The sequence below is a fragment of the Gossypium raimondii genome, chromosome 12 (genome assembly GCF_025698545.1).
Source record: "Gossypium raimondii isolate GPD5lz chromosome 12, ASM2569854v1, whole genome shotgun sequence".
In the NCBI taxonomy this organism is placed as follows: Eukaryota; Viridiplantae; Streptophyta; class Magnoliopsida; order Malvales; family Malvaceae; genus Gossypium; species Gossypium raimondii.
Genome location: NC_068576.1, coordinates 43,032,352 through 43,057,286, shown reverse-complemented (window position 1 = coordinate 43,057,286; position 24,935 = coordinate 43,032,352). Strand labels below are relative to the sequence as shown.

At 30.5% G+C, this 24,935-nt stretch overlaps 3 protein-coding genes across 4 annotated transcripts; all 3 read right to left on the bottom strand.

Moving 5' to 3' along the window:
* Positions 1-4,279: 4,279 nt before the first annotated feature.
* Positions 4,280-7,990, bottom strand: LOC105764281 (ATP-citrate synthase alpha chain protein 1). The gene is made up of 13 exons (XM_012582812.2): positions 7,826-7,990; positions 7,614-7,740; positions 7,162-7,338; positions 6,912-7,073; positions 6,755-6,835; positions 6,446-6,497; positions 6,236-6,350; positions 6,054-6,135; positions 5,684-5,779; positions 5,472-5,573; positions 4,962-5,078; positions 4,759-4,875; positions 4,280-4,587 (listed from the first exon to the last, which is right to left on the bottom strand). The coding sequence occupies exons 2-13, from the start codon at positions 7,710-7,712 to the stop codon at positions 4,516-4,518; spliced, it is 1,272 nt and encodes a 423-aa protein (XP_012438266.1). The 5' UTR covers positions 7,713-7,740; positions 7,826-7,990; the 3' UTR covers positions 4,280-4,515.
* A 6,848-nt stretch (positions 7,991-14,838) lies between these two features.
* LOC105764280 (DNA-directed RNA polymerases I, II, and III subunit RPABC5) lies at positions 14,839-17,084 on the bottom strand. The gene is made up of 4 exons (XM_012582810.2): positions 16,817-17,084; positions 16,668-16,726; positions 15,265-15,359; positions 14,839-15,125 (listed from the first exon to the last, which is right to left on the bottom strand). Exons 1-4 carry the CDS (start codon positions 16,850-16,852, stop codon positions 15,100-15,102), a joined length of 216 nt encoding a protein of 71 aa, XP_012438264.1. The 5' UTR covers positions 16,853-17,084; the 3' UTR covers positions 14,839-15,099.
* Positions 17,085-20,205: 3,121 nt separating this feature from the next.
* On the bottom strand, positions 20,206-22,894 carry LOC105764279 (protein GAMETE EXPRESSED 1). Of its 2 annotated transcripts, none has more exons than XM_012582809.2 (6): positions 22,126-22,889; positions 21,453-22,040; positions 21,249-21,375; positions 20,972-21,158; positions 20,730-20,877; positions 20,206-20,650 (listed from the first exon to the last, which is right to left on the bottom strand). In XM_012582809.2, exons 1-6 carry the CDS (start codon positions 22,590-22,592, stop codon positions 20,398-20,400), a joined length of 1,770 nt encoding a protein of 589 aa, XP_012438263.1. In that variant the 5' UTR covers positions 22,593-22,889; the 3' UTR covers positions 20,206-20,397. The 2 variants fall into 2 exon arrangements, 1 of the variants encoding a protein (XP_012438263.1); XR_008191857.1 differs by having other exon boundaries at positions 20,501-20,650; positions 20,994-21,158; positions 22,126-22,894.
* Positions 22,895-24,935: the final 2,041 nt, after the last annotated feature.

Below are 24,935 nucleotides of genomic sequence, written 5' to 3'. Positions count from 1 at the left end.
AGAGGGGAATTCTAGAATGTAATGATGAAGTTGATGATATTTTGGTGATTTTTTAATTAATTAGTTAAATATTATTTTATTAATATTTTACTTAGATATTTATTATTATTTTATTTTAAAAAGGTAGTATAAAAAGAAATGAAGGATGAAGGAAATTTATCATCCTTCCAAGTGAGTGAAAGGGTGAGAAAGGAAGTTTTCTTTTCTTTACAATTTAGTCATTTGCCATGAAAACTTACATTTTACCCAAAGTTTTGAAAATTTCCTTAGATATTAAAGAGAGAAGATGAAGTAGAGATTCTAGAGAATATGTTCATCAATTTAGAAGCAAGAAAATAGTAGATGAAAGTGGTGAAAATGAGAAATGCATGGAAATGAAGAAATTATTGACAAAGGAGGTAAGTTTTATACTAAACCTACTTGTATTTCAATAGATTGAGTTAGAGATATTTTGACTGAGATGTATGAAACATGTATTTAATCTAAATACTAGAAATAGAAAGTATTTGATGAAGAATAGAGACTTAAAACACTAAATTGGTAAGAGAGAATGTGATTTGCATGGCGAAAAGTACTAAGATTAATAAATGAATATGTAATCTACACATAAACATAAGTGTCTAAATTGTATAGTAATGCAAAGTATGGCAATTATGTGTGATTGAATGAAAGATAGTGCAAGGAACCTTGGAAAAGAAAACATATTCATTAAAACAGTTTGGACAGCAGCAGTGACTTAACTTTGAAAATTCACCTAAAATTATAGAAATTTAGTTAGAGATTTTATTAAATATGGAATTAAAGCTTATTGAGTCTAGTTTCATATAGTAGAAACGGTGAAAGAAACGAGATTTTATAGTTTGAGATGCATTAGTTTTCGTGAAACAAGGCGGAGTGGATTCGAGTTCCCCTGTTTTGACTTTGGAAAATTATAAAAAATTGTAAAAAAATTATTATGGGTTTAAATATATATGTTTAAATTATTAATTAGCCTATTTCAATAGAAATAAACGAAAACATCATCCAAATCCCGTACTAAGAGATAATTAATTTTTAGTAAAGAAAAGTCGAAGCTGTCAAGCAACAAAACAGGGAAAAATTTGAAGAATTTATTGTACTGATTGGCTAAATTATAAATTCTGAAATTTTTATGGTAAAAAAAATATTAGAGTCTAGTTTCAAAAACATCAAGCAGATCTTAATTTCAATTCGTAGCTCAAGATATAAATAATTTAGTGACTATGACTCAAGTGGACAGCTTTGATATGAACACATAAGTAAATAGTGGAATTATAGACAATGTTACATATAAGCATGTTATATACTAAAAGCTAAAGATTCTAATAAATATATACGTAAAGGATGTGGAATGGAGAGGAGGAGGAAAATATATGAATATATATATATAGTAGATGAATTTGAAATGTTTCAAATGAATGTAAGTGATGGAATGATTAATACATGTGAATATGTTTAAACGAATTGATAAAATAATAAGTGAATAATTGTTAATTGATGTGATATTGAATTCTTGTTAAAATTTTATGAAGAATTAAATTGACTGCACAATTTAGAAATAAATATGAAATATACATAAAGTGAGTAAACTACTTTGAAAGTGCAAGTCCTCCAATGGTCTTATTTGTAAAACTTTAATATTTGTGTTAATTTTATAAGCTTTATTATCTTTGATTGAATATTATGTTTTTATGAGGACTTGAGATTAGAAATAGGTGTAAGTGGATGATATGTAAAATAAAGTGGCGATTATGACATCTGAATACAGTTCAAGTAATGATATAAAAAAATAAAGCGTGGAACTTGTAGGAAAATGGAGACGACGTCATGATGACAAGTTCACCATGTCACGACATGGAAACCCCAAAGTCGTGACGACAGTTCAAAAATTTTTATGAACTATATAATTCGGCCTTTGATCAATTGTGGATGTTTTAATAAGCTCCTTTAACTCATAATTAGTTCTATCGTAAATTCAATTATTACTGAATTGAGTTAATGATCTATATCAATTAAATAATATGATACATTGATCTGAAATTTTCAGTAGTTGCTTCGGCAACGAATGTGACATCCTAATGCCTTGACTCAGCGACCGGGTCGAGTATGAGGGTGTTACATGCCCTTTTTTCAATATAGGGGTAAATGCAATCCGACTCCTAGTATAAGGGTTTTCATGGTGTTTTTACCTAATTCTACTCATCTTTTAATTCCAGGCTACTTACATTTAAAAATTTTGAAAAAGCCAAATCACTTAACAACACAAGTGGATAGAACTTTTAATAAATAAATTTCTTGTCAAAAAAGAGAAAAATGAGTGTTCATTTATTTATAATTTGTATGTATTTTATTGAAAAATAAACTGTAAATAATTTTTAAAAATTTTAAGAAGTAAAACTAAATTGATAAAATGTGTACAGTTGAGGGCTAAATTTGTTGATTTTATAAGAATTAGGATTAAATTGATAGAATTTTAAACATTGAAGCCCTAAATTTATTATTATACCAATAACAAGGCTACTATTAGTGATTTTACGGAGGAGTGACCAAAATATTAAATTTCGATAATATTAGTGACTAAAATAGAAATTTTAAACCCATGTGACCAAAACAAAAACATGCTAATAGTTTAGTAACTATTTTTATAGTTTGCCTAAAAATATTGCAATCATAACCCTAAATCTAATGTTTAAAATCTTAATTTGTTGTTCCCTTAATTACAGGTCTAGAGAAATATAATTTTGAGGTTTAATATTTATTCGTGAAAAGTTAATAAATTTATATGATTTTTAGTTTAAAATTTAAAAGTTATTATAATATTTTTATATCATTTTTATAGTTTATGTTCGGATTCATAATTGTCTCTTGTAATGATGTTGTTTCGTGGTTCAAATTTGTCCCTCTTTGAGAATGTAATGTTCTTTACCATTCTACCAATAATTTATATATTTAATTTATTATTTATTTTTTAAAAATTTTTAGAAGGATGTTGTTTTTTATGATTAATTTTTTATACAATTTCTATGATTTTCTAATGATTTTTATTTTAAAAATAAAAGATAGATATGGGGTTGTTATTGATACATCAAACTTATTTTAATAGTTAATAGGGTTTAAAACGAAAATTATTAAAAGGACTTCATTGAAATTTTTAAATAATGACAAGTGTTTAATTGTTTTTATTTTTTTTAAACATTTTATACTTTAAGCCACAAATGAAATATAAGTCAATTAATTCCATTTGTCAGATCTAGACCTCTCCACGAGCGCCCGGCCCAACGGCCCGTCCTAAATATGGGAGGGTTCGGGTAAAAATTGGTCAGGCCTCGGGCACCATTTTTTGGCCCGGGCCCGGCCCGAATATAATAAATATATATTTTTATTTTTATTTTTTAATTTTAAAATACTTTTAAAATAAATTTTTTTATTTTTTTATTTTTAAAATAATTTTTTAATGTTTATTTTAAAAATGGGCCGGGCCGGGCCGAGCTCGGGCTTATGACATTTTTCCCGGGCCGGGCCTGGGCAAATTTTTAGGCCCATATTTCGGGCCGAGATGGGCTCGGGCCTAGGAGGCGGGCCGAAAATTTTTTCCGGTCCCAGCCCGAACCCGGCCCGGCCCATGGACAGGTCTAGTCAGATCGTAGCACGGAAGAAATTGTACAGTTGCTAGATTGCTGTCCTTCAAGGACAAGTGATTGGATTTTATATTTGCAATTGTTAAGTATGACTTCTATTTCAATTAAATTTGAGAAATAATCTTCTAGTTAAATTCTGTTTATTTGTTTCAATTAAATATTGATTAGTTTAGATTATTTTATTATTATTTGACATATGAATTTAGCGTATAAATAGGTTATTTTACAACCTTAGAAAATATATCCATTAGAGATTAGAACTCATAACACATTTAGAGAATTTTGTGTTTACGTTTTTTAGGGTTATTTGTTTTCGGATTTTCAAGATTTAGTTTTTATCTCCATCTTTTATACTCTTCATTTTTTGCCATTATAATAAAATTATTTTTGCCCGTGGCTTTTTATCCTCTTTGGAGGAGTTTTTCAGGTTAAATTTGTGTGTTTAATTTCTTAATTTTTTCTGCTATATTTACTTGTTCCTTGCTTAATCGGGTCAATCTCTAACGAAAATAAAAGAGGCTCTCGTTTTTATTTCTCCTTCTCGTGATGTTGCTCGCGTTTTTAGTTGGTAGGAGCGCCTATGAAGAAGGTTACTAATCGCATTAAGAAAATTATGAGGGGGATGACAAAGAGAGCACATTTATAAGCCTTTTATTGCTCAGAAATGCCATCTGTGTTTGCCTGAGATCTCATGTTAATTTCTCAGCAAACAAATTACAGATGGTTCCGTACTATGAACTAAACATTACTTTATGAAGTTTGAAGCACAATTTCAATGGAAATCTAATGAACATGTCCCACTGGGAACAAAAAGAAAAAGGTAAAACAAACTGAGAGATTGTATTGAAGAACCCACAACTTATGCAGCTGCAGTGATGTACTGGATGGCCTCCTGGCATATACCCGTCATTGTCGCTTCAGGACCATAAACCTGTGAGACAAGCATCCAAACAAAAATAAATATATATCAGCATTTTTTAAAAAAAAAATTCTGAATAGTTTTTACCTTTTCTTTTTCCTGCTTTTATTGACAGTAGTAAGATTTAAAGTAATTATCATTTACATATCGAGGTTTATAAGTAGCTGTATGCGGTATGGATACCTCAATTGGGATGCCAATTTCCTCTCCAAGTGCCCGCATTTTTGCAAGCCCCTTCTGGTAATTGGGACCTCCTCTCCTCACATATATGTGCATGTTGGCTGCTTTGAGTTTTGATTCCTGTATAATTTATACAGCATATCCGGTTACTCTTAAATATATCGAGGACGGTGAGTAAAAGCAAACACAAAGATAGTTGAGCTTACCTTCTCCTTCAAGGCTCGAATTATGCCATTAAACGTGGCACCCACATCAGTAAAGTTGGCTATTCCTCCACCAATTACAAGGGCTCTTTCACGACCATCAGGTTCAGCAGTGGCACACTGTAGAGGAACATTGAGATTATTTACAGAACCATTTATAACACTTTCACTGAACACTGAAAATGAACCATAAGCGAGCTGATACACCTACCAGCTCATAATTTTGATTAGTTTACAGCAATTTTTGCTTCCAAAATTATTCAGACTCGGGTTTGAGTGTTACATGGGCGTGATTAGAATTGTTTTCAAAGTTTTTTCATGTATTCAAAAGACCCTTTGGAGTTCATATCATAATCTCATACTCAAGTGTTGGACACGAGTACTTCAAAAAAATAAAGAGTAAAGCATCATAGAATCGATTAATGTTTCATAGCATCTCCAACAAAAGTTAGTGACAGCATTAGCTAGTAGAGTACAATAATAGAAATATGAATGAAGTGCCAAGATACTTACATCAATTACGACTCTGGCATACTGCAACACTTCCCCCTCGTTGGGTGCTCCACTGTATTCAGCGTAGTTTCCAAGCTCAGAAGCGAATCCGAGATCTCCAACCTGATGAGGCATAAATTATATGAGTAAATTACAAGCATTGCCAGTAATTCAAAATCACCAGGCTTTAGTCCTATCCTGAAAACTCTGAATACAGAAAGAAGAGAACCAACCGTATCGGCATAGATGACACTTGCACCTCCTCCAGCAACCATTGTCCAAATACGTCCCTTAGGGTTCAACACTGTAAATTTCAAAGATGCACTTGTCTGCAATATTTAAATTTAAAAGTTAATACCATACTTGCGGATGAAGCTAATAAATGAACAACAATGTACATTTCACTACTTCATCAGAGACGAATTCCTCGATTGTAAATAGCATATAGTAAAACAATCAGATATAGGTGTCATATCTTCCATATATGGCAAGCTGACTTATAAAAACGTTGTCGTATCTGCCATATCAGATACAGGTCAAGTTTCTTCTGCAGCTAGGTTATTAGCAAGTAAAAGATTTTGCCATCTATTGCATTTAGGATACCTTCTCATCTAGCCCATGAATATAGCTTTCAGTTGCACTCATTACTCTTCCAAATGGCATTGGAAATTCAATATTACCCCACCTACAGAGAAATGAAATTGCATTAGTAGGATGTTTTCTCTGATCCATGTTACATTGAATCGAAAAAAAGAAGAAGACTATTGATAAAAGGGAACATGTACTTCTTGAAGTTCTTGAAAGAAGCAGTGTCATCAAGCTCGCCTCTCATATCCAAAGGATAAGGCTTTCCGTTAACCAATGTGAAAGGGTTCATCTCAAGGAAAGTGAAGTCAAGATCTAACATTTTGGCATTTTGAAACGTGAAAGAGTTAATGGTAAGATCCAAATGTTGATATGAATACTACTAGATTCAAAACCGATATATGGCATACCTTGAAATAGAGTAAAGATCACTTTGATGAACTGCTCAATTTCCCCTTTTACCTATAATTAAAGAACATACAATTTTTCAAAGATTCAGAGCGGATTTTACAGCATGCATATGCATATATATATATATAAAAATTTTCAGATGTATTTGGTAAATCCATCTAGAGTTGTCTGTTGGACAAGGAAGGAATGTGCTCAAGTTATGAAATGGAAAATCTTACACTGGAAATTAATGACCTAAAATACTTGTGAAACTACGATCAAGATGCAGGAAGAGCACACAAAAGCAATTAAGTAATAGGAAAAATTACCTCCAAGGGAAGGGTTGCAACAAGTGGAGCCATAGTTTCTGAGGTGAAAGATGAATCAGTTGGGATAAAAATGGTTTTTACCTGTATTAAGGTAACTCTGTAAGAATACAAGAAATAAAGATCAAGTGATGAAGAATTCTAGTTTAGGTTACAGTACCTTGTCCCAGTTCTCTTCAATTTCAATTCCTCCACACTCTGAAAAGCTAATGCTACAACCAAGACGCTCGGAGACGATGTTAAGGTAGTACTCTTCATTGTGAGGGATGAAAGGTTCAACAATGAATGTTGTAACAGGTCCTCTACATCCACTCATTTCCACCTGCAAGTCATGGAGAGGTGAACACAAAGTCGAACCTTAAACCTTACGATGTCAAATGAAAGGGTAGGTGAAAACAAATTTAGTGAACCTCTTTGCCGAGGCGCTCTTTAACAAATGCAGTAACTTGAGCGAAATCAAGATTCAAGCCAACCAAACCACTCTTCCCACGCTTTCCAAACAACATATCAGGCTTGACAACCAGTTTCTGCGACAAAAGCCATGGCTCCTTCTCTACTAGCTCATTGAAATCAGTTGACTCCGTCACCTAAACTCAGCAGCACAACCAAACAAACAATTTGAATTTCAACACTCGCAGTAATCATCAATTAATGGATCGAGGAAAGATAAACATCCTCCGAAAGTTATATTCAAAACTTCCTGATCTAGACAGACTGTTATTCTTCCCTCAAAAGAGAGGCAGACAGTTTGTTCATTTATCTTTAACTTTAGTTTTGAAATCAGTTGAAATTCGCTGAGCAAACAAAATAGTAGCAAAATAAAGCTGAAAATGGGAAATATTGAAGGAGAAAATGAACTGACTTGTGCAGATTTGATGGGCAAATCATAGGCGGAAAACCTTTTGAAGTGCTGCTTCAACAATCTCTTGGAATCGTACTCTCTGATCTTCTTGCGTGCCATTTCTTAGTTTCTTGTCTTGTTCTCTTCTCTGGAACCAATTGAGAGCAGAAACCTTTGTAACTCAGATCTAAACAAAGAGAATATATGGAATGAAAATGAGAGGAAAGAAGTACCGTTGAAAGACAGGCGGAGGTAGTTAGAGCTACTGCGTTGGAAACTCTGTTGTGTCACCTTAGTTCCGTTTGGTGAATTTATAGCTGATGAATATATATATATTTTTTCCTTGTAGTTATTTATTTCTGTTCATTGCTGAAATCAAGCATATGCCGCACCTAACCGCTCCATACCAAAATTTCGACAAATCTTAATTATTAATACCAAATTTTGTCAGCATAAAACAAATGTTGTTTTTTTATTTTTGGTTGATGAGATTAATTCAGAGGATTATATCACAAATTAATTTATTACGTGTTTTTCCTCTTTCATAGTTTAACTATTCAACTATTTTGAACATGCTTTATACTTGCATTTTATATCTCTTTTCTTATAACATCATCAAACGCATTGTATTTGTAATATTACTTTCTTTTAACAATAACAATTGCATGTAACCGCTCTAAATCACATTTTATGAATATTAAGGTGATTAATTTTAAATTGAAAAATATTGTTGGGAGGCCAAAATTAAATTGTATATATATTTTTACTATAGTAAAATATAATTTCACTATTTTAATAGTCTATATCTTTATAACTTTTAAAGAATTAAATCAAATTTTATCATTTTTAGATACCAAAATATAATTTTATCATTACTAATTTAAAATTTTATAAATTATAAAATATCTAAATGAAAATTTTTTCGTTTTAGGAGGGGTCGGGCCCTTGCCAACACCCCGGCTCCACCTGGTTGTAGAATAATAAAATAATAAATTGAATTTAAGATTTCAATAAGAGTGGAAATAATATAATTTTAGTTTTTCATATTTATATAAATTATAAAAATTTGGGTCAAAATTAGCGGATGAACCACAAGAAAAAGAGAAATGAAAAAAACCTGGAATTTAATAATAAAGGAATTGCTTCATTTTAAAAACATGGTTTTTGGTTGAATGCGTGAGTCATAAAACTAGTCTCTTCCATTTCAGTCCAAATGTTGGAACTTTAAGATGGAGCCATCAGAATTAAGTTTCAGCCTTTTCCAGTCCATGTTTTGGAATTTTGAAGATGAAAATTCAGTTTCCAATACTGCAATGCCTTTTTATTTCACTATCAATTTTTCATTACTAATATGATATTATTTTTTATATAATAATTTGAATTTCTTTTTAAATAAAAAATCCAAGAATTATAAATAAATATTTTTAAAATGGAGACAGTCTCTTCAAATTTTAAAATAATTCTAAACTTTTTCATATTTTCACCCAGAAAAAAAACATTAAAAGTTATATCAAAATTACTTTCTCTTTCAAATGCTTTTCATAGTTTTTGGAAATTTCACATGCTTTTTCATTTTTAAATTAATATAACTTTTTTAAAAAATTAGAATTTTTATTGAAAAATTGAAATAAAATTACAACTTTCATGTATTCTTTATATTTTAAAATATCTTTATTAAAAACGAAAAAATAGAATTTTTAAAATTTTATTTATTTTTATATTTCATATTTTTATAACAAAAACTAAAGAGTTTTTCTTAATATATATATATTTGAATTTTTATATTTTTAAATTATTTATTGACATGATATATAAAAACAAAGTAATATTGTAATTGTCCAATTTAATTCAAAGTATCTAAAATAAAGCTAAATGTGAAATTGAGTAAAATGTAAAAGTTGAAAATCAAATTTATTATTAGGAAAGGATTTTTTGTTTTAGAGAAATTAAAATGATTTTCACCTTTTGTTTTTAAAGTTTTCTTATACATACTTATCTACGTACGCATATAGCTGTTGACATTTGTTCTAAAAAAATTTCTATGCTCAACTGCTTGTCATTTTGTTTGACCACATTTTTTCTTTTGGCAGCACCAACACATGTACAAAAATAAATAAATAATAATTTGCTTATTCTCAAAGTCCCCTCCTAGTTTAGTTGTAACTTGGGAATCATGCAATTGAAGTTTGATTAGGCAGTGAAGCAACCTTAGAATGGTTGGTCAGTTGTCATGATTTGGACACCCCATTGCTTTGGTGAATCTACATTTGCTTGTAGGTAACGTGGGATCATCTCGAAAATATTTTAATATGAAAGGGATTCTTTTTATTTGTTTTTACCACTTTGGACCATCTAGGATTAATTTCTTTATTATATTAAGTCTTTACAATCATTCCAAATATATTGTGCTTGAGTTGTGATAGATACAATTATCAATGTGTTATGATTTTTTCTTGAAATTCATTATCGACGTGAAATAAATTCATCCTATACTTCAACTAAATTGTCATAAATTTATAAATTATGCAGTAGAGACAAAACACACGTGACCAAAAATAAAGCAGGCAATTTAATTAATACAAGTAACGTTAAACTACTTCAATCACTCAAATAAATTTAAAATTCTGATATTTTCTTTATCTCCGAATTATGATATTTTTATTAGAGAAATACAATTAAATAAATTCATAAAATTTATATGAAAGAAATTGTTTTGACAAAGAGATCATGTTGTATTCCTTTACCCTTTGCATTTATTGCATTCCTTTTGTACCATATACACACACCTTTCATTATTTAAAATATATATCCATTCATATTATTTTTTAAAATTTAACAGATTTATAAATAGTATAAATAAAAGGGTTAATGTTATAAGTGAAAAACATATATCATTAATAAATTAATGGGCATATTTGACAATTGACATATACGTTGCAAACATACTAAATTTAGAGTTAATTTTTGGATATGTATTGCTTTATAGGATTCAACCGTACCTTTTTATTTGTAATTTTAGCATTAAGGGTGTGTTTGGATGGACGATACATTTACTTACGAGTAGTGTAAAAGCTGTAATAACAGTGAGATTAAACATTTTAACGTGAGACAATCGCCCATCCACACTCACCTTAAAAGATTAAATTTGGTGAATTTGATATGACAACTACGAGGGGTTTTGGAAAATTAAAATTAATAAACCCGTGAGAGAAGTCAACACTGACGGCACAAAAAATAAATTCCCCGACTTCACCGGAGCCAGCCATAAAATCAATATTAATAATAATTATGACTTAGAACTGAAATTTAGGCTTTCAGCTTAGGTACCCCTACACTGCAGTGGTTAGGTACAAGTGCTTGTGTATCTCTGACACAAGTGTTTATTCCAAATAATTTAATTTTAATTAAAATTATGTATGAAATTGATTTACTAAAATATTTTTTTTGGTAAAGGAATTAGTAATAGTAAGTAAATGTATAATCCTCAAACACAGGAATTTTTTTTTGATGAAATTAAAGTGTTGGTTTATACTAAATTGGATTATTTATTAGAGAAAATGTAGTCAAATTTGGGTCATGTAATGGATAGGGTAGGCTGGGAGTTCATGGGCAGACAGTATTGACCATTATATTTTCAGCATCACTGCAAATGAGTCCAAAGTGGTGCCCCATTTTATTTGTACCATTCAACGGAGTATATAAATAATATAAATATATGCCCAAGTCGTTTTCTCTTGTTGTTCTACATAAGAGTATGTAGTTTTCAATTTTCTTAGTTGGTATTATGAACCTCTAAATGGCAGAGTCAATGTGCTACCATATTCATATTTGTACTACAAAAATTAATCATATATTATATATTGAAATAGGATGTTAGCTACTTTTAATTGACTGACTGCATATCAACTACATTTTCTTTTCTTTTTTTCAAAAGAAGTCCTACTTTGTATGTAAAAAAATAGATATAAACTCTAATTTAACTCAATTAAAGGTGTCTATGGGTTAGGTCGAGGCCCTTTTTTTTAAAAAAAATTCAAGTTCAAGTCTGTTTTCAGGTCTACTCGCCCAAAAGCCCACTCCTTATTAAAAAAATAATAAAATAATTTTTCTTTTAAAATTAAATTTTAATTTAAAAAATATTTTTTATTTAAATTGAATTCGAGCCAAGACGGTCTGAGGTGCAAAAATTCTTATCCAAGCCTAGCCCTAGTTGAGTTTGGCCTACAGGGATAGGTAAGTTACCCGACCCTTAGACAAGTCTAAACCCAACAAACCATCTAGTTTTGTCTTGGCATAATATCAAATTTAGCCCTCAATGTTTATATATTTTGTCAATTTGACACTTAATTCATTTTTTGAACTAAGTTTGATCCTCAACCTTTTAAAAGAAGTTAAATTTGGCCATCAACCTTTCAAATTGAGTCGAATAGTTGTTTTTAATAGAAATACTAACTAAAATGTTAAATTTTTAAACATTGCAACTCACATGGCAATCCATATGTACTCCATGCCTTTTTTAAAAAAAAGTTATGAACTTCTTATAATTTCTTTTGAATTTGAATATTTTTATAATCTTTAAATTATTTGTTGATGTAGCATATAAGACAAATAGCGTCATGTCAGCATGAAGTATACATGCATTGCCACATCGTTAAAAAATTAATGTTTTAGTCAACATTTCTGTTAAAAAAACAATTGGACTCTTTTTGAAAGGATAATGACCAAATTTAGCTAAAAAAAGTAATCAAGGCTAAATTGATAAAAAAATGTAAACGTTGAGGACTAAGTTTGGCATAATGTGTTTTATCTTTTGTAATTAATTAGTCGTAAATAATTGTTAAGTAATATTCGACAGAGTTGGGAGGGAAGAAATAGATTAAACCTCCTCTTCACCATATTTATTGAAACAAAATCTTTAGGCTTTGAATGGTGTTGATATTGTGGACGTATGCAAGCCCGACTTTAAAGGCCGATTCTTATGAAGCAACTTATCTTGTGGATTGCATCAGATCAGATCAAGTAATCAAATCCTTTGGATTGTGAAGAACGGATCGAGATGCCATCGAAGAATAAATCTCCAATAATTAACTTTACATTTGTCTTTATTAGCATATATCAGATCAAGTAATCAAATCCTTTGGATTGTGAAGAACGGATCGAGATGCCATCGAAGAATAAATCTCCAATAATTAACTTTACATTTGTCTTTATTAGCATATTGTATTTTGTTATTTTATAATTGTTTAATAAGGATTGGATTGTAATTAAATTTTAGTATGTTAGCAAGTCTCAAAAACTCTTATATATTAGACTTGTAGGTTTATATGCTGAGTATTAAGAGCACTTAATTGTTCATTAATGAACATATTTTGTGAGTGCATTTGAGAGTCAGCAAGTTGTGTTTATAACCTAAGTTCTCGGGAAAAACTTAGTAGGTAAGTGATCTAGGTCTTTAGATACAAAAATGAGGTTGTTATGTTAAGAGTGTGATAAAACTTAAATCACTTGTTGTAATGGAGATTACAGATAGTGAATTTACTCACTAAGCTAGACTCCCAGATATAGGGAAATCAAACTACGTAAATAATCTTGTGTGATTTCTTTACCCTGTTTTTAGGTTTGTTCATCGCAATAGAAATTGAAGTGGCCAATGTAGCTAACCACTTTCATTCAACACTATTTTCTTAGCAATTAGAAGTTGTTTGATTCAACAAATGGTATCAAAACTTCCCACTCAATGGTACAATATTTCACAATATATATTTATATAAAAAAACATGAAAAAAACATAAAAAAGGAAAATATACTCATCAACAAGAATATGATTTCCAATCCTATAAATAACTTATAGAACACTGGAAGTATAAGTTTACTAAAAGTTCGATAAAAATGAAAGAGTTAAATATTTAAAGTTAAGAACAATTTTATGAAAAACATAAAGATTTATTTACTTTATTTAACTATCATTATATGTTAAACTATGACACTACAGGCAATAGTAGTTCTAGTAATTCGATAATTCTATAAACCTAGAAGACCTAAAGGTTAAAGGTTATAAATCGATGAAGAAAATACTTCAACAGATGAAGACGAAAATATAAAAATACCGTAACCTATGAATACCGATCAAACAGATCCTTATGGAAAAAGAAAAATAGAGTCCGATCTTCAAAATGATGATTATCTGAAATTTTTTAATAAAATTTTAAAAGAGTTGAAAATCATATTCTCGTTAATGAGTATATTTTCTTTTTTCATGTTTTTTTTATTGTTTTTTTATGATAATCAGCAAAATATCTTTCAACAAACGGTATCAAAACTTTCCATATCTGATTATCGTATTTACAACAAATGGTGTTCCCTAATGTTGTTAATTGCCAAATATGGGAAAAGATTCGACCACTCGTCCCCGTGTCAGAGAGCGTCAACTATGCTTATAGGAAGGCAAGGATGAAATTTTACATCAAAGCTACTAATGAAAAGGGATGGTGCTCTAGTCTCAATAGATGAAAAGCACCTATGATTGAAACTGAAGCTGGAAGAACTTCTAAAACTAAGTTGAAATGTACCGTGATGAAAAATGTTCTCCTAATTCCAACTTTAAAGCATTTTATATTATTTTCTGTAGTGTTGATTAGCAAGATTTTAAGAGAATCTTGAAATGTACTACTAAGGAAGCATGAGACATACTACGAACAACCCATGAGGGAACTAACATAGTCAACTAGCTCATGATGGACCCTGGTTGATATATAAAATCGGGAAAGAAAATCCGAAAAGACAATGAACAGGGAAAGATAGAAATTGGTTTAAATTAGCAGATGAGAGAAAGAAATGGGGAAAAAAAAAAGTGACCAAGTTCTAAGGTTTGTTTTTTTAAGCACAGGGTAAAATTGTTATTTAATATTAAAATACATATCATAAATAAATAATCCCAATTAAGCTCACAAGCCACTCAAATCAGGTACTAAAATGCTCAAATGCGGTACTAAAGTAATCAAATTTGAAATTTTCTTTTTAAAGCTTGCGAATAAAATTCCACATTATTTTTCAAAGGCTTAGCTGGTAACCAGCCGACACAAGCAGAAGGAAAGGATATAATTAAATGGTGTCTTTTTCTTCATTCCCACTTCCCTCACTTAGCTTGTAAGCTACCAGAAGGTCATGTCATTATTATTGATTTTAAAATGCTCGGTTAAGGTTTCCATTCATCCTACACTTACTAACACATCTGTAGCAATGCAACTAACAAAAGTTAGTCTTTGATCATACAATTATCCCAGCAAACAGCAAAGCATTCCAATCACTTTCAGCATTTCAAATCCCACTAATTTCGTACATACAGGGATCCATCATAGAGCTAAAGAAAACAAACTAGACTAGTACTATTTAAGTCCTTTCCTTCCCTTTTTCTGGATTCAAACCACGGCCCCACTTAAACAAAACTGAGAATTATTGACAGGCACTCACACAAACTGCAACAAACCCTTAGATTCTACATGTTTCCTCAACTGGTCTCCGACTTCTCCAATGCTACCACCAAAAAAAAAAAAAAAACAAAGGCAGTAAGTAGAGAAGGCAATTCTAAACAAAGCCAGCACTAAGATGAACAGAAGCATGAGACACAGAGGAAGTCCAAACAGAATGAAGGCAAGAAAGAAAGACAGCTTACTGTTGTAGTTCAGAAGCTTCTCAATGAGGTCAACATGAGTCATAAGCATTCTCCTACAGCAGTACCGAACCAATCCCAAAGCATCAAGAGCATCTCTGCATGTCAAACAATTTACATTTATAGCAATGATACATAAATTTAATTATGATTCGCATCAACTTGCAATTCAATATTATCAAATACATTCTTGGTCTCTTAGATACATTTCCTTCAGCCTATAACACTAACAAAAATTGATAATTTTGCATTTGGAGGGGCCAGTTAAAGCATGCAAAACATGTTTTTAAAGCAGGAAACTCCATCAGCAGTCCCCTCTCTTAACTTTGGGAGGATAAAACTTACACTAACTCTTGATGTTTCAATGTTTACCTCTATACCTCAAATTTTCATGCGAGCATACCTTTTACTGATGTTCAATTCAGCAAATGGTACTTGTACAAAAAAAGTTTATGGGCATGATAAGTTCACCATATGATTGCAGAATAAATGACGTCAGATTTCAAATTGTTAAAAGCAATTAGGATCAATTTTTCATTTAGCTAAACTATCTCTTTCTTGACCAACATATCTCTCCAGTTCCAGAACTTTCAGCTTCTCTTAATGATCAAGTAACCTCATTTCCCGAGTATTTCCTGCTTAATTCATCTGGTTCTCCATTTCCCTATCATATCCTTGTTAGGGTTTTCCCTCAGAGTTGATTTTCCAAGATTATTAGCACCGCTTTTTTAAACCAAACTCTTGCTCCACAAAGTTCCTGATTTGGGTATTTAGGGATCACACAGGTCACTAGGACATCCAAATCAGCCAAAGAGAGAAAAGAAAACCTAGAGAGAGGCTCTCGGTTTAGCTCAAAGAAAACTCCTAGTGTATGAATCATGTGGGTAAGATAAGTAGCATTGAACTTGCGAATATGTGATGAGGGTTACTATTGGTTTGCTATTTTTTATAGACTAATTTGAAAAGACAAACATGCAAGAGATTTTTGGACTACCTCACCAAAAAGGTTATAACGCAATGGACATATGGCTGGTTTCCATTCAACAGAATAAACATATTAATTGACAACATGCATCAAATTGTACAATGCTGAATGTTGGAGAGAAAAAGAAGAGATGTTTGACTATTTGTTTAGGCTTAAGCAGATGCATAGTAATCTTAAACACTTCAAGCACCCGAATTAAGCTTCCTAAAGATATCGATCAAGCGAGCATAATAACAAATTTAGACCCAAGTAACAACAACATACAAAAGCCAAAGAGATCATGCCAAGCACTAATCAGGTCGCCCCTCTCCCCAAAGAAAATCACTAGAAACCAAGTTTCGTGCTATTTGCACAAGAGATTATTCATCAAATAAGTCGCTTAAAAAACTATTAAGATAAAGGCGGTGAGGTAGTGAGAAACCCTTCGGTATAATCGGCCTGGAGAAGATCAAGATAAGTGTCCCATTTGTTACCAATGACCTATAAAATACCCAAACCAAAATCGGAAGTTAAGAAGAAGGCCTAAAATTCAATTGAAAGGGAGAAAACCATAATAACAAAGGAAATTACCTTTCCGCAGGTGAAGCAGCGAACTGGGATTATCATGCTACTTCTTGGTCTCGCCTCGACTTCGAATTTTGCCTTACCTCTTTTTCTCTCTCACCAACCTTCCTTTTATTCTCGCGCCCTAGAAACTTCTAACGGGGATTTTAACTTTGCCTTTAAGGTGGTGCCGTTTCACCAAATATCCCTGCCTCGAGCCGCCGTCGTTTTGTCCTGAAACTAGACCAGTTTCCTGGACTACGCTATCGATTTGGTCTGGTGAGCCCTATTTGCATGGCTTGGGTTTTATGAGTGATTGGAAATCCTATTAATAATTTAATTTAAATATGATTGTTTGTAATTTAATTTAATATTATTTATGTATAAATTATAAAAATTATATTCTAAGCATGATTAGGTATGAATATTTGGGAAGATTATAGTTAAAATTTTCTTATATTATAAAGTCTAAAAACTATATTACAAAAATAATTTATGTATTTTAAAAATTATGAAAATATATATTATTTAAATCATAAAATAATTCTAAAGTTATGGTCAAAAAGTTTATTATAAAATTAATTTACATGTTATAAAAGTCTAATAATATATTTATTTATAAAAAAAGTTATGGCCAAGTATGGAGATAACTTATTAATATGTCCATAATGTCATCTTTTTATCATAATTTATTTATAAAAATAACTTTTAAAATTATGAAAAAATTATATTATTTATAAGAAGTGTTACGAAAATTTTAGACAATTTATAAAACATTTTTACAAAGGTTATATATTATAAATTTTATATTATTTTTACTTAATTTATGTATTATAAAAGGGATATAACTTAATATAAGCCTTTTTTGAAATTAGGTTTATTGAGGGTGAGCTTTTGATCAAATGGAGTGAAAAAATTTTAAGTTAATCGAGTTGAAGAATCTTATTTTATCATCCTAACTCGATTTAAAATTTTTCAAATATAGAGTGAAATGAAATTGAGTCAAGTCGAACGAGTGAAATTGTTTGAGTTAAATTAAAAATTAAACATGTCAAATTAAAATTTTGTTACAATATAACTATTTCTATGTTAGAGCACATAAATTTGAAAGCTAATATATTTTAAAGAATTTTCAAAGCGAATAATAATAAAATAAGATACTTTAGTGTGATAAACTTGAATCATTAATTAACTTATTTAGGTTCCAAAATTATTATTTTAGAATATTTTTACAATTTTAACTTTCTTTTATATATTCTTTAGAATTTTTTAAAATTTTATATATTTTATAACAATATATGGAATTTTTGTAAATATTTTAAATTTTAATAATTTTTTTGAATTTCTTTTTGTAATTTTTGTTGAGAGAGAGACCAATTTGCTCATTTTCAAAACTAATAGGGACCAAAGGGTATTTACACCAATCTGTTATTCGAATTGGAAACTTCAACTCGACTCAAACTTGAAACTCAAATTACTTATTCGAGTTGACTCGAATAAATCGATTCAATTAACTCAAAATTTGAAAAAAAATTCGATTTTTTCGAATTGAATTGGGTTTTACTCACCCTTAAGTTTATCTAGGTTTTTATAATTAAAGTTATAGACTATTTGGACTGGGAATCCAAATATTATAAGGTCGATGCTAATTATGCAAATAGAAAAATGTATTCTTGTACCATATTGTGGGGTATGATACCATTTGAGAAAATGGTGTCAAGCACATGCACCATATGCAGCTCATGAACTCTTTAATTTGAGACATTTAAGGCTTCTAAATATGATTGAGAAGGCATTTGCTGTTCTAAAAAATATTTTCCATATTAACATCACCTTAATATAGCATAAAAAGCAAAGGTTTTATCGTACTAGCATGTTGCATTTTCATAACATCAATCATAAGTGTAATTGAGATCATTCATACTTCGTAGAGCACATGGAAGAAGGAAATATTGATAATCTTAATTATGCATATTCAAATTCAAATGATCATAAACTCTATAAAGGACCAACAGATGATGATAAGAAGCATATGTTGAAATATTAAAGAGAGAATAATCCAATAAATATGCACTAGAATACCTAGATAAAATTGTATATGATGTTTATTTTTCTTGCTCTTTTATTTGTAATTGTATATCAACTACTTTTTTGACTAACATAATACATATGATTATTTGATTTTAATTTTTCTTACTTGCTTAGAAATTATTTTTATCATACTAATATTTTTATAGTAACTAATATTTTAAAATATAAATTATATAACTGTGTAATAACAAATTATACTACCAAACATGATATAGAGAATTACAACGTAGTTACACTTTGTCATCAAATACATTTAGGAATTACAATACTTTGTAATCGCAAGACAGTGTAATACTACCCTAATAATTACATTTTTATTTAATTACTTTGTGTTATCCAAATAAACCGCATAAATTTTATTTTGTTTTTTGAAGAAATAAAATTTTGTTTATTTAATTTCATTTAAAATTTATATGGCGTCAACTAAGGGGTTAAAATATTCTTTTAACCCTTTCACTTTTCGTACATTTGAAATTTAGTTTCTCTATTTTTATTTATAGGAATTTAATATGTGAATTTAACAGAATTTTTGAAATTTTGAAATTTAAAAAATACTCATTTAATAGTCATGTAACCAAAAATGACATTATAATGAAGTTTAATTTAATAGAAGAATTTAAATGGCGTTAACAATTAGACTTGTTTTATTAAATTAAAAAGTAAAGAGACTAAATTCCTTGAAATAAAAGTAAAAGAACTAAATTCTAAATGTGCGGAAGATATAGGGACTTAGAACATGTTTTAACTTAACTAAAAAGGTAAACTACACCTAATGTCACTAAACTATATTTGTAAGTCTACATTTTGGTCACTCAACTTCGAAAAGTTACAAAATGGTCACTAAACTATTTAAAAGATTTAATTGAATTCATTAGACTATTAAAAAGTAGAATTAATAAAAAAGTTGACTTAGAGGGAGAGGGACGAGGTGGATAAAGAGTTGAGTTGTTAAAGGATAGAGGTGGGGACGGGGGTGAGGGATGGGCTGAATGGGGTTTTTTTATTTTATTTTATTTAATATTAATATTAATATAAATTTTAAATTAATTATTATGTATTTTTGAAATTATTGATTTATTTATTATAGGTTTCCTTGAATAATTTAGAATTAGGTTCAAATTGAGAATATTTATAAATTGAGAGTTAATTTTTTAAAATTATGACTAAACCGATATAATATGTAAAAGTTGAGGGCTTACCAGTTGTGTTTTTAACGAGAGTAACCAAAATTACTGAACTATGTAACGTGGGTGCTTCAATGGCAAACTTTTTATTTTGGGTGCTTTTTTTTACATATTATATCAGTTCAATCATAGCTTTGAGGATGAAAATGAAAATACTAAGTTTATTAAGGTTTGTACTCTTAAATATACATAGAGATCTTTGTAGACATTATGTTTGCTATATTGTATGATAGTATTATATATAAAATATAATCAAGAAAGCGAATAAATAAATCTACCCAATGTTAAGGAGGACTGAATCATCCTTTTTGCTAATATTGAATACACATGGATTCAAGTAAGGTTTAAGCATCTGCGCTGGCGGAGATTATATGTTCTTGTGTCGCCACTCTCTCCTATTCCTTCTTCAATTACAAAGTCAGGGTCTTCTAGTTGCCCTACATCTTCTGGTAACTCTACATCAACCCATGAACGCCAATCCACATCACTATCCTCCATTTCCCATGACAATGCTTCCTTCCTTTGCATCGTATCAACTTTATCGATCAGTGTTAATAACATCTGATGGTTCAAATATTCATAATCCCTGCATGTTATTATTTTTTTAGTTTAACTCAGTCCTGCAAGCAAGCTTTCCTCAAATTTCAGTGTTATTAGGCATATACCTGTATGTGCATACGGCATATAGAAGCTGAATGCAAGCAATAAGCACATAGAGTGACCTGACCAGATTTACCATCCATGTTTTCTGTTCAATATCGTTTGCCGTGAAGCGAAGAATGGCGACTTCTATTGAGAATGTAGCACACAGTCCTGCAACCAAAAGGGAGTGAGTGTTACAACAAAATACTTGACATATTTAAGCCTTTTCATAGTGAAGTAAGCAAGGCAAAGTCCATAGACATACCGATATATAACCTTATTCTTACAGGATATGTTTGCTTTGTGCTAGTGAACATGTAGATGACAAAGGTTGACATAGAGTAGACAATGAAAGCTTTAATTAGTCTTGATTCAAGCAGCATGGCATTGTGCAATGCGAATAGCTTGTCTACTGCAATGAACATCCTAGCTTGCTTTGATTCAAAAGCCTCCTATGGAAAAAAAAACCGAACAGAATATTGTAAGTCCATGCAAGACCAATGCTTAGTTAAGGTTAAGGATATCAATAACAATGCCTAAACCTGAGCTGCCAATATTGACTTGGAATTTTCGACCAAATGATCATGGACTTGTTGAAGTTGTTCTTGTCTTTTGAGAAGCTCTTCTTGTTGTTTTCGGCCATATTCCGCTAACTGCTGCAGGGTATTCCTATGGCTCAGAAAAGAAAAAGAAAATTTATTGACTTTGATATAATGTTTTGATAATTGTGTTGGTTTTAATTTTACCTGCTCTCTTCCAGTGCTTCGGATTGAAATCTAGTAAGAAACCGAAGACCCTCGAGCGCGGTCGACTGTCCCTCTAGAAGTTGGTGCTGCTTATCTAGAGAGGCCCCTGCCTTATTGCTAATGTCATCTGCTGTTATTTTCAGACTGTTCATGCTTGAAGACATTGTATTCCCAACTTTGGTAATCTCATTCTCTATTTCAATGGCTTCATTTCTCAGGTTATCCACTTGATGTCCCAAATTCTTATAAGCACCATCAAGCATCGTTATCCCTTCTTTGAGTTGATCATTCATCATTGCCTGGCCATTCCGCAGCTCTCTTTGTGAATCCACAATATCCGAAGCTTGCTTGTAAACCGTCTGCGAATGCTGAATTAAACTCTCCATATAACCTTCTAAACTGTGAGTTGTTTGATCCACATTATGAATTCGGATATCGATTGCATTCAAGGAATCACTGATCTGATTTGAATTCTGCAACACAACATTTGTTCTTTCTTCTATACAATCTAGTTTGTCTTGTGCATATTGGGCTGAATTTCTGAGTTCATTCACTAGTCTCTCTGTTTCATGCTTGAATGCCTGGTTCCTGAACATAAAGTCAGCATTTAAAAACATCAAAACAACAAATTGGGTTTTTTGGGGGGGTCAATGAGGAGAATTAATTACTTAACTGTAACTGATAGCAGATGGAATTGGTCTCAAGCAAGAATTCAAGATAAACCTTGTGTTCCAAGTCGTTCAACTGTTTGAGACAATGAAGCATGGCGGATTTGGTGTCGCAAAAAGGGAAAGGGGACCTTCCAGAATCCTTTTGAAAGCAATCACTTAAATGCCAGGCAAACCTTGAACGTTTCTCATCTGTAGCAATGATGTCTTTGCACCCTGAAAGGAGATGTCCGTAGGCATTTCTCCAGCAAGAATTTGACCCAACCAGCCTGGTTTTAGCACTTTGGAGCAGCCTCATTCCCTTCTCGTCGTTTAAGCCATCCACCGAGAACTCAGCCAGTGAGGCACCATGGGGGCTTGCGTTGGGACTCTGAACTGCTTTGGAAGAAGACGAGAAAAAACCCCATGCTTGGCAACTTGTTGAAACTGATAGCAATACCAACAGGGACTGAACTATTTGATGAGAACCCATTGAAGCCTTGATTGTTTCAAAACTGAAAACCTGCAAATTCTAAATTCAAACAAAGCAAAAACCCTGACTCACTCGTTTGTGTTTATATGCACTCACGACTGGTTCTGGACAAACCAGTCTTGGAGGCCAAGAAATCTAAATCCGAGTTGGCTTTATTATTATTATTATTATTATTAGTATTAGTATCATTAACCCGAGTTTATCAGGTAAAAGTAAACATCAAACTAAAAGATTTGTTTAATGGATTAAGGGAAAAGAAAAGAAGCATGTTGATGCTGATTGCCATTAATTACAACATCAAGCAATATTTTATAATATCCATAGAATGAAATAGAAAAGAAAAGGAAAGGAAAGGAAAACTCACCCCAGAAAATCAGTTAGAAAAATACTTATATCTTTGAGAAAACGAATGGAAACAAAAGAGAAAACCAACCAACTGAATGTGAAACGATAGGTTCCCCCGCAAAAAGGGCTATTTTTTTTTCTTTCTTTTCTTGTAAAGAGCTAATGTTTGATTAAATAATTGATAATTATGTGTCGTATTAGAGAAGCAGTAGCTTTTTGGAAGGTTATAACCTAATGGAGGTCTCCATTCAACAAAATCAACACAACATCAATACATTGTATTTTGATTAATGCATCAATAATATATACCACATCTATCTTAAACATTTTACACATAAAGTCATTAACTTCACCAAAGTAAATAAAAGTTTAATTGAAATTAAAAAAGATTTCATATTCGACTTTAAGAAAACATGTAGTTAAAAAAGTTAACTTAGCCGATTGCGTTTTATTTCGATTAGTATGGGTATTGTTCTCAATACAAGAGAGGATGTAAGTTCGAGTGCGCTAAAATGCATTATCCTCCAATTTACAGGTTGGGAAGGGCTATAGGTAGTTTAAAGTATTCTGCTAAAAAAAACATATATTATAAAAACATATAATGAGATTATTCAAAAAAAAAAACTTAAAAACATGGTTTTTAGAGTTTGTAAAAGAGAATAAATTTTAAGGTAAACTATCAAAATAGTCACTTTTGTTTGCCTCATGTTACATTTTTGTTACTTATGTTTGAAATGTTATGTTTTAGCCACTTATGTTATCATTTTGTTACGAAATGGTCATTCTACCATTAAAATCTGTTACATTCCAAATGACAGTACGACATGACAATTAAAATGAGTTTTAAATGCCAACATGGATATCCGGCTAGGATGAGAAAAGTTATATATATATATATATATATATATATATATATATTTATGAAAACATAATACAAAATTCTACCCTAAAACTCAAATTTCTCCAATTTAAAAAGAAAAAACAATTGGGTATTTTTTGTTACCATCAGAGAAGGGAAGAGCAGAACGAATTAGAATAAGAAAAAGAAATGGACACACCAACCTCTATACCTACTTGCTATTATGGTTGCCTACAATACATAAACAAATAAAGATGAAATATACTCTTTTTGTCTGTCACATATACAAAAAAAAAAACATAAAAAGATGAATCACCTTTTTGCAAAAAAAAAAACTCATAATATTTGAACCCAAAACCTAGATAAAGAACAAAAAAAAAACTAATTATTTATTGTAATCCATGCTTAGACCCTCCATTGAATTGATCTTTTGTTTTTTCATTTTGAATAAAAAATCCAACTGATTGATGGAGTACTCAATTTGATTTCTACTGCTTCAATTTAACAAAGATGACTATGAAAATAGATGGTTTTTTAGTCAAAATGTAAACGAAAACTAAAAGAAAAAGGAGACCAAGTGTTCTTTTTTCCAGTTCAAGGATTAATCTGATGCATTGATTTTGATTATTTCGAGAAATCAAATTAACATTTTCCTTTAATTAATTTAGGAAAATCAATTAATTAAATTTATTTAATTAAAAATCAATTAATTTATTTGACTGGACATCCACATTGGCCTTTAAAATCCATTGTAACTATCACGTTAGACTGCCGTTTAGGAGGTAACAGATCTTAACGGCAGCGTGACCATTTTGTAACAAAACGTTAACGTGGCTAAAATATAAGATTTCAAACATAAATAACTAAAATATAACCTAAAGCAAATAAAATTGACTATTTGATAATTTACCCTAAATCTTAAGCCTTCAGAGTTTGTGAACTCTTATTAGTAGTCAAATACAAATAATAATAATAATAATAATAATAATTAATTAGTTAAAATAAAATTATACATGAAAAAATATGATATAAAAAACATATTCACTAAAAGTTTATATATAAACCAAATGAAATTTTAGTTAAAGTAAGAAAGTTTAATGTTTAAAATTATAATATTTTAGGTTAAATCTCACTGGTAT

Coding starts and splice junctions, on each gene's coding strand:
- LOC105764281 (XM_012582812.2), bottom strand. CDS start 7,712: ATGGCACGCAAGAAGATCAGAGAGTACGATTCCAAGAGATTGTTGAAG. Junction 7,339..7,613: donor TGCCCATCAAATCTGCACAA/GTCAGTTCATTT, acceptor TGCTGAGTTTAG/GTGACGGAGTCAACTGATTT. Junction 6,351..6,445: donor GATCTTTACTCTATTTCAAG/GTATGCCATATA, acceptor CCAAAATGTTAG/ATCTTGACTTCACTTTCCTT.
- LOC105764280 (XM_012582810.2), bottom strand. CDS start 16,852: ATGATAATCCCAGTTCGCTGCTTCACCTGCGGAAAG. Junction 16,727..16,816: donor GCTGCTTCACCTGCGGAAAG/GTAATTTCCTTT, acceptor GGTATTTTATAG/GTCATTGGTAACAAATGGGA. Junction 15,360..16,667: donor CAGGCCGATTATACCGAAGG/GTTTCTCACTAC, acceptor TTTGACATGCAG/AGATGCTCTTGATGCTTTGG.
- LOC105764279 (XM_012582809.2), bottom strand. CDS start 22,592: ATGGGTTCTCATCAAATAGTTCAGTCCCTGTTGGTATTGCTATCAGTT. Junction 21,159..21,248: donor AGTCAATATTGGCAGCTCAG/GTTTAGGCATTG, acceptor TTTTTTCCATAG/GAGGCTTTTGAATCAAAGCA. Junction 20,878..20,971: donor AAGAATAAGGTTATATATCG/GTATGTCTATGG, acceptor TTTTGGTTGCAG/GACTGTGTGCTACATTCTCA.